The 13,723-nt window shown below is 50.6% G+C and overlaps 2 protein-coding genes across 8 annotated transcripts in view; one reads left to right on the top strand and one right to left on the bottom strand.

The window, feature by feature from the left end:
- ACSBG2 (acyl-CoA synthetase bubblegum family member 2) overlaps window positions 1-13,723 on the top strand; it is a 175,881-nt gene that overhangs the window by 43,219 nt on the left and 118,939 nt on the right. The gene's annotated exons all lie outside the window — the stretch shown is intronic.
- Window positions 1-13,723, bottom strand: part of RFX2 (regulatory factor X2) — a 96,600-nt gene that overhangs the window by 32,855 nt on the left and 50,022 nt on the right. For 3 of the 7 annotated variants that reach the window (XM_082380607.1, XM_082380609.1, XM_082380608.1), the window contains exons 4-8: window positions 13,537-13,649; window positions 10,783-10,860; window positions 10,414-10,545; window positions 8,739-8,818; window positions 7,053-7,314 (exon numbers count right to left, since the gene is read on the bottom strand). In XM_082380607.1, coding sequence (XP_082236733.1) covers window positions 7,053-7,314; window positions 8,739-8,818; window positions 10,414-10,545; window positions 10,783-10,860; window positions 13,537-13,641 — 657 coding nt within the window. In that variant the 5' untranslated portion in view covers window positions 13,642-13,649. Of the gene's footprint in view, window positions 1-7,052; window positions 7,315-8,738; window positions 8,819-8,894; window positions 8,915-10,413; window positions 10,546-10,770; window positions 10,861-13,536; window positions 13,650-13,723 lie in introns of those variants that run through there. The other 4 variants (XM_082380610.1, XM_082380612.1, XM_082380611.1 and 1 more) reach the window with 3 other exon arrangements.

Below are 13,723 nucleotides of genomic sequence, written 5' to 3'. Positions count from 1 at the left end.
TGGAGGGGCCCGAGTGGGAAGCCAGTCCACACACACAGAGCCGTGGACGGTCCAGGGTCCCCGCTGGCCTTGACTCAGCACTCAGGACTGAAGCAGGTCCCTTACAGACACATCCACTCGAAGCGGCCGCAAGATCATCTTCCCGGCGAGCTGGATACAGGATACAAGATTCGGCTCTTCTGTATCCACATGTGCTGGTGGTCAGAGCGAAGATGCTCGCTGGAGTTCTGAAAGCAGGAGCTGCGTTTCTGATGACTCAGCAAAGAAATGCCTATGATTTCAAGTGGCACATCTCAGGGATGTCTGCTGTAGCTTGAACACTGCAGAACTTGAATCTATCATTCCAGGGCCCCAAGTATTGTGACGTTTAAAAAATATATATATTCTTTTTCATATTCTTTTCCATTATGGTTTATTACAGGATATCGAATATAGTTCCCTGTGCTATACAGTAGGTCCTTGTTGTTTATCTATTTTATCCATAGTAGTTTGTATCTGCTAATCCCAAACTCCTAATTTATCTCTCCCCTATCCCCTTTCCCCTCTGGTAACTGGAAATTTGTTTTCTATGTCTGTGAGTCTGTTTCTGCTTTGTAAGTAAGTTCATTTGTATCATATTTTAGATTCCCCATATAAGCGGTATCATATGATATTTGTCTTTCTCTATCTGGCTTACTTCACTTAGTATGATAATCTCTAGGTCCATCCATGTTGCTGCAAATGGCATTATTTCATTATTTTTTATGGCTGAGTAATATTCCATTGTATACATGTACCACATTTTCTTTATCCATTCATCTGTTGCTGGACATTTAGGTTGCTTCCATGTCTTGGCTACTGTAAATAGTGCTGCAATGAATATAGGGGTGCACAAATCTTTTTGAATTAGAGCTTTGTCTGGATATATGCCCAGGAGTGAGATTGCTGGGTCGTATGGTAGTTCTATTTTTAGTTTTTTGAGGAACCTCCATAATGTTCTCCATAGTGGCTGTACCAATTTACATTCCCACCAACAGTGTAGGAGGGTTCCCTTTTCTCCACACCCTCTCCAGCATTTATTATTTGTAGACTTTTTTTTTTCTTTTTTTTTTTATTAATTAATTTATTTATTGGCTGTGTTGGGTCTTCGTTTCTGTGCGAGGGCTTTCTCTAGTTGCGGCGAGCGGGAGCCACTCTTCATCGCGGTGCGCGGGCCTCTCACTATCGCGGGCTCTCTTATCGCGGAGCACAGGCTCCAGACGCGCAGGCTCAGTAATTGTGGCTCACGGGCTTAGTTGCTCCGCGGCATGTGGCATCTTCCCAGACCAGGGCTCGAACCCGTGTCCCCTGCACTGGCAGGCAGATTCTCAACCACTGCGCCACCAGAGAAGCCCTAGACTTTTTTTTTTCAACAAATTTATTTATTTTATTTTATTTTTGGCTGTGTTGGGTCTTTGTTGCTGCGTGTGGGCTTTCTCTAGTTGCGGCGAGCGGGGGCTACTCTTCGTTGCGGTGCGCGGGCTTCTCATTGCGGTGGCTTCTCTTGTGGAGCACGGGCTCCAGGCGTGTGGGCTTCAGTAGTTGTGGCTCACGGGCTCTAGAGCGCAGGCTCAGTAGTTGTGGCGTACAGGCTTAGTCGCTCCGTGGCATGTGGGATCTTCCCGGACCAGGGATCGAACCTGTGTCCCCTGCATTGGTAGGCTGATTCTTAACCACTGCACCACCAGGGAAGTCCTTACTTGTAGACTTTTTAATGATGGCCATTCTTACCCGTGTGAGGTGGTACCTCATTGTAGTTTCCATTTGCATATTGCAACTTTTAATATTAAGACCTCAGTTTTTTCGAAAAAGACCCGAAGTGTTCCATGGGGCTGGGCTGTTGAGACTCTGCTCCACACACCCAGACAGGAGGATTTGCCTCGCTTGGGGGTGGAAGACATTGATGATGCTTTCTTAGGTGTGTTTGAAAATCACATCAGATGCCACAAAGCTTACAGAAGCTGAACGCAACCAGAGAAAGATGGAACCCATGTGCTGCCATCCTCCAAGGTGAAGTGCTGGCCCTTCCAGCTTCTATGTAGCTCTTGCTTATGCACCAGTTGTCTGGCCTGCCTGAGCGGGGTCGTCAGGGCAGGCACTCCCCCCAACCTCCGTGGGACCGGAGCACCCAGGGCCACCACTGCCTGTGTGCTGGCCCTTTCTGACTTCCTGGAAATGCAGAGTCCAACGGGTCTTCACCAGACCAGGTCCCAGAGCCCTGATGAGACACTGCAATGGTACATCCCCTCACGGACAGGGACGCTGTATTTTTATCATCTTCAGAATTGGATAGATGATTTGTCTTCATCAGCCCCCACTGCGTGGCCCAGGGGGGCCGCCTGCTTGGGCATGGTGGCAGGGGGGCTTTTCCTCATGCAGCCCCGGAGCCCCCAGAGTCTCCCCTTGATACAACTCAAAGAACATACCTGTCAGCTTAGCATCTCTGCTCCATGGGGTCAAAAAAAAAAAAAAAGCACAACAGGAAAAGTTATCAAAAGCTTACCATTTGGGCAATTCACATCTAAGATTTCAATACTGATGAAATTTTAACCAGAAATGAGATTCAAGAAAATGTGTCACTGAAAGTCTGAAGTCCCTCACTGGGGCTGTAGGTGCCGATTTGCTCTGGTCTTTGTGCTCTGTTTGCAGGATTAACTTGAAGTCCCTGGAAACACAACTCTGACATAAGAAAACTGATAGACGTGAAATGCCAGATCCAGGAGCCATCATTATTTCTGTTGCAACCTCTGGGCCAGTCCTGTTCTTGGCTCTTGGCTGGATCTCTGCTGATCTTTGAGAGATGTCCCCACACCAAAAGCAAGTCAAAAAACCACAACAGAGCAGAGGGAGTCTGGAGGCAGATCCTCATCCAAGGTGATAACTCTCCTGGAGCTTTTGGGGCTGGGGTGGGGCAGGGTGTCAAAACATAGCCTGTTCATGAATTTCCAACTGATTTAAAAACTCGATTCTTCTAGTGCAACCCAGACATCAGACTACAGTAACCAGGCGGCCCAGGGTCTGAGCTGCACATTTGTTTCCAGCGAGGCAGTGTGGACTGCAGAGAATATCGTGACCTGTGATCTCAGTAGGCCTGTGACCTGCGACCCTAGCTTATTCACTATTATGAGTTGATGCAGTTTGCTGATATGGAGACGTCACATTCGTGAAAGTTAATGTAGTCTGTGAGGAAGGCTTCTGATCAACGGCAGCTCTACACTCGGGTCTGCCAGCCAATCCTCTGAGGGCGTGCTGAGGGCCCTAGTGAGGCAAGGCACAGGCTGGTGCCCCTGGGATGGAGTGGCAGGCACCACCCCACAGTCACCGCTCTAGACAGCAAATGACTTCTCTCCATGCCTGTCCTCAGAGCCAGGTCCTGGGGAGCACTCTGGACGTAGAAAGGGAGAGAACAGCTAAGCTCAGAGGGCCTCTAACGTCAGGGTGACCCGGAAACACATCAGGACCAAGAGGACAGGGGTGAGGCTCGAACATCATCTTCTGTTTCAGATTAAGCCCACACAAAAATAGCAAGTTATTTTTTAACTGACAATCAATATAATCCATCACATCTGCAGTCTAAAGAAGAAAAAACACGTGATCACATCAATAAGAAAAAAGCATTTGACAAAACTCAACATCCAATTATGATAAAGACTCTCAGAAAACTAGGAATAGAAGGAAACTTCCTCAACCTGAAAAAAGGCATTTGTGGAAAACATACAGGTAACATTACACTTAGGGGTGAGAGACGGAAGCGTTTCCCCTAAGACTGAGAACAAAGCAAGGATGTCCACTCTCACCACTCTTACACAGCATCGTACTGGATGTTCTAGTCAGTGCAATAAGGCAAGAAAAAAAAAAAAAAAGTCATCCACATTGGAAAAGAACTAAAACTGTTCCTATTTGCAGACCACAAAAAACTCTTAGAACTAAAGAGTGAGTTCAGCAAGGTCACAGGAGGCAAGGTCAAGAGCCAGAAATCAACCATACTTTTGTACACTAGCAATGAACAGTTGAAAAGTGAAATTTCAAATCAGTACCATTTAAAATAGCTCCAGGGGACTTCCCCGGTGGTCCAGTGGTAAGGAATCCGCCTTTCAATGCAGGGTACGCGGGTTCGATCCCTTGTCAGGGAACTAAGATCCCACATGCCACGGGGCAACTAAGCCCGCGTGCCACAACTACTGAGCTCGTCGCCTCAACTAGAGCCCGCATGCCGCAAACTATAGAGCCCACGCGCCCCGGAGCCTGTGCGCCACAACTAGAGAGAGAACACCCACACACCACAGCTAGAGAGAAGCCCGCGCGCCGCAACGAAGAGCCCGCATGCTGCAACTAAGACCCGACATAGCCAAAAAAAAAAAAAAAAGCTCCAAAACCAAAAAATACTTAGGCATAAATATAACAAAATAAGTATAGGATCTGCATGCTAAAAATGACCAAATGCTGATGAAAGAAATCAAAGAAGATCTAAATAAATGGAGAAAACACACCACGTTCATGGATTGGAAGACCCAACATAGTAAAGACGTCAATTCTCCCCAAATTGATACACAGCTTTAATGCTGTTTAATCAAAATCTCACTAGGAATTTTTTTTGTAAATATAGATAAACTGATCTAAAATTTATATAGAAAATTCTAAATTTATATAAATAGCCAATACAATACTGAAGAAGAATAAAGTGAGAGGAGCCAGTCTACCCAATTCTGAGACTGACTAAAGCTGTCGTAATTAAGACAGTGTGGTATTGGTAAAGGGACAGGCACATAGATAAATGGAACAGAACAGAGTGTTCTGAAATAGGCCAACTGATTTATTTTTGGCTGCATTAGGTCTTCATTGCTGCACGTGGGCTTTCTCTAGTTGCGGCGAGCGGGGGCTACTCTTCATTGTGGTGTGCGGGCTTCTTATTGTGGTGGCTTCTCTTGTTGCGGAACACAGGCTCTAGGAGCGTGGGCTTCAGTAGCTGTGGCATGTGCGCTCAGAAGTTGTGGCTCACGGGCTCTAGAGCGCAGGCTCAGTAGTTGTGGCACACGGGGTTAGCTGCTCCACAGCATGTGGGATCTTCCCGGACCAGGGCTGGAACCCGTGTCCCCTGCATTGGCAGGCAGATTCTCAACCACTGCGCCACCGGGGAAGTCCCAGGCCAATTGATTTTTGACAAATGTGCAAAAGCAATCCGATAAAGGATAGTGTTTTTAACAAATGATGCTGGAACAACTGGTTGTTTCATGTGCATAAAAATAAACCTCGACATAAACTTTACGTCTTATACAAAAGTTAGCTCAGAATGAAGCGAAGCTAAATGTAAAATGTAAAACTATAAAACTTTTCAAAGAAAACAGAGGAGAAAATGTTCACGGCCACGGGACAGGCGAAGAGTTCTCAGGCGTGACATCAAAAGCACGATCTTTCCAAAAAAGAAAAACTGCTAAATTGGATTTGATCAAAATTATCGGGAAAAATTTTATTTTCTCAGCAAAAGACACTTTAAAAAAAAAAAATTTTTTTTTTTTAAATTTTTGGCTGCAGAGCACAGCACGCGGGATCTTAGTTCCCCAACCAGGGGCCGAACCCGCGCCCCCTGCAGGAGAAGCGTGGAGTCCTAACCGCTGGACCGCCAGGGAAGTCCCCAAAAGACACTCTTAAGGGAATGAAAAAAACACTTTAAAGACTGGGAGAGAATATTTGCAAATCACATATCCGGCAGGGGACTTGCATCCTGAATATACAAACAATTCTCAAAACTAACAGTAAGAAAACAAACAACACAGTTAAAAAAATCAACAAACTTCAACTGACATATCACCAAAGAACATACATGAAAGGCAAAGCCCCTGAACAGGTGCTTGCCATCGTTAGGGATTACGAAAATGCAAATGACAACCACAGTAAGATAACACCACACACCGACGAGAATGGCTAAAAAGAAAGATGCTGACAACACCTGACAACAAAAAATGCTGGTGACGAGGTGGGACGAGAGGAACTCACACCTGGCTGGGGGAGCTCGAAATGGTCCCATCCCCCGGGAAAACACGGGTGGTTTCGGATAAAGTTAAACATACACTTACTGTAGGAGCCAGCAATCCCATTCGTAGGTATTGACTGACCCCAAAGAAAGGAAAACATGTGTCTATACATGAGAGTGCTTCTAGCTGTTTTATTCACAATCACGAAAAACTGGAAACAGCCCAAATGGCCCCGCAGCTGGTGAATGGATGAACGAGCCGTTAGGGTCACAGAACACGACTCAGCAACAAGAAGGAACCACTGACTCACAGCACAGCTGGACGGGATCTCCAGGCTCCACACTGGGTGAAAGAAGCCCGTCACAAAAGGTGTCTCCTCGATGATCCCCTTTATACGGCATCCCCACAGAGACAAAAGTACAGTGACGGAGAGCAGACCCGCGGGTGCCAGGGGTTGAGGGTGAGAGGAGGTCGTGACTACCAAGAAACACCCGGGGGAGTTTTGGGGGTTATGCCACCATCCTGTGTACTGATGTGGGGACAGATACCCGAGTCTGTACGTGCGTCAAAACTCCTGGGTCTGTGCAGCCCACACCGTCCACTTTACTCTGTGCTAATTTAAAAAATAAGAGTAAATATGGGAAATAGAGTTTTCAAAGGAGATACATCTTTAAAGGAGGTAAGCCACCGTTTTGGACAGAGGTGTGGGGTACCGGTCCAGTATAGCTCTGCTTGGGTTCAGCCCAGTTTTGGCGCGGATGGGTTGATCTCTGCCTGGGAGAGGCTGATGATGATGAGGACGGTCATGGTGGACCACCAGCGGCAGCATCTCCCAGCACTGAGCTGCCTCCCCACCTGCAACGCTCCCAGCGCCGGCTACAGCCATCTACCCTCTGTCTTTACTAAGGGAGGACCCGAGGTTCAAAGACGGGGGCACTTGTCGGAGGCTGGTGGGGTTCCGACGCCCGTACTCCCGGCTGCCTTCTACTCACCGTGCCTGCTGCTGCCGGGAGTCTATTCAGGGCCTAACCTGCTGCCCCCGAGAGCCTGGGACGTACATACCGTAGCGGGCGATGAGCGGGACGTGTGCGCCAGGGAGTGCCGGGTGCCGTCCATGCCCCCGTGGATGAGGTAGGCTCCCGCGCCGGAGACGATGGGGCTGCCCGCGACATCCATGGTGATGCCCACCATGCTGTGGGCGGGGACTGCGGTCGGGGAGGAGCCTGCCACGGTCACCTGGGCACCGCCCGGGGCCTCGAAGTACGACGCGGAGCTGCTGGGGGCGTACATCTGGGGTTCGGGGTTGTAGGCGTACGCCGTCCGCCTGGCGGGAGAGAGAAGGCTTCACGTAAACGCCGGACACCACGGCGCCGAGCACGTGTCTAAATCAGACACGGCTGTCAACACAGCGAGTTCACAGCCGTGGTCTCCGAAAGCATTCGGGATCCCAGCTGACCCCTCAGCCACTGGTCATTTACAAACCGCACGTGCAAATTGCACTCGACGCGGGCGGGGCTTGGCGGGTGGAGCAGGGCTGTACCTGACCCTGGTTACTGGAGGTCTACCCCTGGCATAAGACCACGTAGAGCTGTACACACACACACACACACACACACACTCGTGTGCACAAGTGCGCCTAAAGGCTGTGAAGCTGAATATGGCCCGATGTGGTGTCCTGGTTTTGATACCATCCTGCAGTCACAGAAGATGTCACCACCGGGGGTGGGGAGGCTGGGTGAAGGGTTCAAGGGACTCTGGGCTAATTTTGCAACTTCCTGTGAGTCTCTAGTTCTTTCAAACCAGAAAGTTTTTTTTTAAAAAAATGTAATTGCATAATAAAAAGAATGTCTAAGGGATTCCAAGAATTTGTCTGAAATCCTTTAACATCTGGATCAAATCATTAACCATGTCGGTGGATGTACATCCGGCCGCAGTGAAAGGCGGTCAGTAGGGGTTCTTCCTCAGGGGTGACTGAGGCAAGGCCCCTCTGGGGGACAGGGCAGCCTCTCCGACCCCCGGGGGACGTCCTGTCTGACCGCAGTGCGACCAAACCAGGATGCTGCTGCGGGGGGTCCCCCGGAGCCTGCTGGGGGTTCACAGGCTTCACACGCGCTCCTTCGGGTCGGTGTGTGTCATGCCTTCAGTGTTGTGCTGCGGGCACCCCCGACTCCAGCAATCACATCTCTTTAACCACAACCAAACCCTCCCGTGCCCTCAGGACGGGAGTCGTGGAAACCAGAGGCAGAAACAAGCAAAAGGACGCGCGTCCCGAGCACAGTGAGCTTCTGGGAAACGCATCATTTTCTGCCCCAAGCATCACGGAGTTTGAAGGCAGAAGACCCCAGACATCCTTGACAAAAGGAAGATCAAGTTTTACCAACATCAGAAAAAGCCAGAGGTTAACAGAGGCCAGGATGAAAAAGCAGGGATGGACACGGTTTCTGGATTGCAAAGGATGTCTTCAGACTTAGAAGGTGGATTGTTTTTTGTTTGTTTTTTTGTTTTTAAAGACTGCCTTTTCTAGAAGTAAAAGTATAACAGTCTGTGATTTCTGAAATCTCCACCAGGCTGTGATGTCCTTATGCCATTGTAATAGTTGGGACACATCACCCGAAGGGTAAGGGAAAGGATTTTGTGTAAACACATCCCCAAGGGAGCTCAGTGGGCGTCGTGAAAGAAGGTTGGGATGTGGCCTACAGTTGGTTCCCTGCGAGGCCCCTTTCGGGGGAGGGGGAGGACACCACGTACAAGGATCCGTTGGTGTAGACGGCGTCCCCCCCTTCCACGTACTGCACCTGGGGGGGATACACGTGCTGCACGGGCTGGACCTGAAAAAACAGCAGATACTTGGTGTTACACGGAGTCTCCTTGCTCAGGATTTCCAGATTATTCAGGCAGCAATACCTCCTATTGCCTTTTGTGAACACTTAGTACCGCATCACGGTTGTCCTGCCCCCAGCTGGCACTTCTAGAAAGAAACCAGGAGAGACAGTCACGTCAAGGCCACGTACTCCGGATGAGCCCAAACGGAAATGGAACTGCAGCGGGTCTGGGCCCCTATTCTGTGCGGGGAGGAGCCCAACTCAGGGCAAAGGTGCAGAGCAGGGCTGGGGGGATGCCTGCGGTCTTCTGGCCACTGGGCAGAGGGGCCAGTCCTGCTGGACAGCAGACGCCAGAGATGTGGACAGAATGTGGACCTCGGAGCGCCCGATCCCCCCACGGCCCCTTGGCAGGGGAGGGGGCTCAAGCTGCTCATACGCTCCACCGCTCCCCTGCCACTCCTTTCGGTGGCCCTGGAGGCCATCCCGGGCAACGGGGTCGGGGTCCTGGGAGCCACGCTGCAAGAGACCCTGAAGGTCTGAGCAGAATCAGCACGGGCGCTGTGCCTGGAGTGGGGCGGGGGGGGGGTAGGGAGGAGGCCGGTGGGAAGACCCCTCCCTCGTCAGTCAGTTCACAGCCTCAGCTGATGACCCCCAAGGGACTCGGGCCCTGCTGATGGAGGCCCAGAGCTCTGTGTGCAGAACTTCGGGACCCCACCGCAGAGAGAGGCTTAGCGGGTCCCTGATTCAACCTTGTTTGGGGGTGAGAAAATCAAGGGCCGGTCTCATCGTGCCCCCTCTGTAGGCCTTCTCATGCAGCAGCAGGACAGGGCCGATTCCCACCTCTGAGGACAGCCCAACCCGGGGGACACATGCACACACACAACCCCCTTCGTCTTAGCGGACTGGGTAAGATGCAGAGGTCAGCCCCAAAGTCCTGGTGGCCCAGGAGAAACAGCGGGCACAGGCCCAGCCCCACAGAGGAGGGCAAGCTTCTGGAATCATAGAAGTCGTGGTCGCCCCTCCCTCAAGGAGCTAAAGCAGGGCCGCTGGTTCCCTGCTAGCTGCCCCCCCCACCCCCATGCCTTCGCTTCTCCCCCAGGACCCCGAAAATCACACAGCACCAGGCAAACATCTCTAAACACCCTACTAATCTCGGCAGGAGCCCCTCAAAGACAGAGGTATGTCCTCTGGGGTCTTGCCATCTCCATATTATGCTCCTGGTTCCTTTCAGGCAGGAGCCTGAACGAATTTTAATTCAGCATTTTACAGAGCAGGAGTCGGCAAATTCTGGCCCTCGGGTCAAATCTGGCCCGCCTGTTCTTATAAATAAAGCTTTATTGGCACACAGCCACACCATTCCTTTATGACTTTTGCGAGTGTTGCACGGTTGTGCCAGAGACCATCTGGTCTGCAAAGCCAAAAAAGAAAAATGTACGATTAGGCCTTTTCCAGAAAAGGTTTGCCAACCCCTGCTCAGATCACACTGCCTGTCTGAGCTGATGATCTGGGCTGCGATTTGGCTGGTGAGCCCACGCATTCAAGCTTTCTTCTCAAATCATTTAATTTCACAAGAAGTGCCCGTCTGAGGGCCCAGCACTTGCCTGCGGATGAGTTTGCCTCCCCAGGGGGCTCCATGCTCCTCCAATCCAGAAACCTCCGCTATCTGCCTGCGTGTCTACCGCTGCACCCCGTGCTCTATCTAGGGGCTCGCTTGCGCCCCAAAGGCTGAATATCTGAATGAATGAAAGATCATAAGCTTTCTTCGCTTGATGCAACCTAGCTGCAGCAAAAGATTTTTTTTTTTTTTAAACACAGCTTCCAAAAGAACTTTCTGGTAAGGAACTGAACACATCAAACGAAAAGGAACAGCGACAACAGAAAAGCATGCATCATCGTTTAGACAGGGCTCCAGGGTGCTACGTGCCAACCTCGTCCCGAGTCACCTGTGCTGTGGTTACCTGCTGTGGCACCTGCTGCACTCTGGGGAGGGAGATGGGCTGCATCTGAGCCCCCTTGGGAGCTGAGCCTGCTGCCTGGACCAACACCCTCTAAAAGGGAAGGAAAGAGGACATTTAGGCTTGTCAGAGGTTAGTCCTGAAAACAAACACAGGTCACAGCCAGCTCGACCGCGCCCACTGTCGCTTTATGGAAACATAGCGGGATGGGTAGGAAAGGAGAGGCGGGCGCACACACACGCGGCTCAGGCTGACTTAGGCGGGCACAGTGGGGACCCGAGCACACGTGCACACACGCGCACACACACACACACCCAGCAGCTTTGCCTCCTTGGGGTCGGTAGTCATCAAGGTGACATGGGCTGAGAGCTGGATGCTGAGGCCGGTCGTCCACACCACCTCCTCTGCCGGACGAGCTGGGTCACACCCCACCGTTTCTCAGTACCCCCTGGACTGCCCCCATTTTACACACGAGGGAACAGGAAGCCTAGAATGGTCAAGGCCAGGTCGATGTCCTGCGGCCTGAGCATCAGAAGTTCTACAACCCAGACTCAGTCCAGGCCCCTCCTGGACTTGACGACTGCTCTCTGGGCCCCTGAGCCGGCTTCCCAGTGTGGCTTTGTCACCTGGCCTGGAGGACTGCTTGGACATACAAAGCTAGGAAAACATGAAGGATCAAAATGTACCCTTCAAGGTGAGGGAGGAATAGGAGCGCTTTGCTTCTGTAAAGGCTGGGCTTTGGAAGTCATCAACTGTGATTCTGCGATTGTCCCACTTGGACCCTAAGTATCACCAGTTGTGGTGATTCTGCGGGGCTTGGCTTTATAAACACCACTGTACTAATAAGAATTCAACATACTCGCCCCTTCAAAGACAAAGAGAACACAGATGGTACAGAAATCAATACGGTGGATGGATAAACCCACATGGGAACATCACTCAGCCAGAAAAAGGAGAGAAGCAATGACACTCGCTACAATGTGAATGGACCTTGAGAACATAATGCTCAGTGAGAGAAGCCAGGCACCAAAGGCCACATAGTGTGTGATTCCATTTATATGAAACGTCCAGAACAGGCAAATCCACAGGGACAGAGAGTGCATTCGTGGTTGCCAGGGGCTGGGGGAGAGGGCTGGAGGGTGACTGCTCATGGGGACGGGGTTTCTTCTTTCGGGGATGAAAATGTTCTGGAACTAGATAGAGGTGGAGGTCGCAAAACATTGTGAATGCCTTAAATGCCACTGAACTGTTCACCTTCAAATGGTGAATTTTGTGTCATGTGAATTTTGCCTCAAATAAATAAATAAGAATATTAAGGATATACATGCACACACTCCAAAGCAGAGCTGTTCAATACAGAAGCTACTAGCTGTATAGCTCTGTGGACACTGAACTTTACTTCGATTTCAATGAATTGCAGAATTCAGTTCCTCAGTGGCACTGGCTACATTGCCAGCGCTTGGAGCCTGGCGGGGCTGGTGGCAGAACACGCCCACTGTGGTGGGAAGTCCTGGCGGATGGCCAGGGCTGAGAGGGGAAGCAGGAGGCGTGCATCACGGGGACAGTGGGAGCCAGAACGCCCCTTACTGGGGATGAACTGGGTGCTCACTGCTCAGGGAGTGCAGTGCAGCCTGCAGGCGAGAGAGGTGCCCGACGGGGGCGGACACACAGCCATCGAGGCAGGGGTGCGGGGCTGGATCCATCTCCAGCAGGGACCGGAGCCCTGGAGCCTGGGATGTACACGGTGGCCATGGCAGGACCCTGGGACCAGTCAGCCTGCAGCCGCTACAGTGAAGGCAGCCGCCACCCAGGCCCAGGGGCGCCTGAGACGGGGGTTTGGTGAGAGGGACCCCAGGAAGCACGGGGTGGAGGGTTCACGCATCAGGCTCAGTGGGCAAGGAAACAATCAATTAGACCACAACTGCAAGTGATCACGCCCTCTTGGCACCCATGCTGGGGCGGCCACACTTCCAAGAAATAAATGCTAAACATGTCCGACTACACATTCTAAACGGAATAAACGGCTTTGATGTTTGCCTTTTGGCTTTTGCTGAATTACGTTTTTTTGGGGTTTTTTTGTTTGTTTTTTTGCCATAATCAATTCTTTCTGTTGTGCTCCTAACTTTTAGATTTGTAAATCATAGATGATCACGTGGCCACAGTGGACCTCTGCACATGTCTATGATTTCGGTCTGTTCTGCTACCTTCGGTTTCTGGTAGATTTATGTCACTAACTTTATGTTTATGTCTACTTAGTGGTGTATTTCAATCCACTATAGAAATCTAGAAGTTGGGAGAGCCTTAATGTGAAAATTCTCTCTCTGCAAATTTTAAAGAATATACAGATTCTAATACTAGATTCAATTAATGAACCAAATCCTAAGAATTCTCACTTCTCTTTTGCCTTATGGATAGAAAGGCTTTCTGTGTAAAAGGGTCATTTCCAATGTACAAGAAAACTGCCACTAGCAGATAAGAATGGACTAAATCAAAGTCGGGGAAGGGCTTTCTTTTTGAGTTTGGATCATTGATTCCTTGGTGGGACCTTTTTAAACAAACAGTGAAAAAGTCTAATAACATGGGGTGAGGGAGGAAAATGAGGGTGCATTTCAACAGCAGCAGCCATGGAGCTGAGAAGTCAATTCAGAAAAACAGAGATTCCTCGCTCTGTTGATTCAAATGTTTTTCAAAACCAAGGTGGACGCGTCCCCACCCTGGCTGCGCTGGTTTTCCCGGAGCGGCCCAAGCGGCAGGCGGCAGGTCTCTTACCTGCGGCGAGGCTGGCACAGGCTGGGCCACAGGCGCCTGGGCTGCCGACGAGGGACACAGAGCCACGGAAGCCGGCGAATCCGATCCACCCTCTGAATTCTGCATGCTCAGTTCTGAAGAGAGGCGGAGAGAGAGCGAGTGGGGCAGGGCTGTCTTCACCAAGCCCAAAGAGGCAACGTACACGATA

Source organism: Balaenoptera borealis (genome assembly GCF_965194805.1).
Source record: "Balaenoptera borealis genome assembly, chromosome: 2".
Taxonomy (NCBI): Eukaryota; Metazoa; Chordata; class Mammalia; order Artiodactyla; family Balaenopteridae; genus Balaenoptera; species Balaenoptera borealis.
The sequence above is the reverse complement of the archived record's forward strand: the minus strand, read 5'-3'. Positions and strand labels throughout refer to the sequence as shown.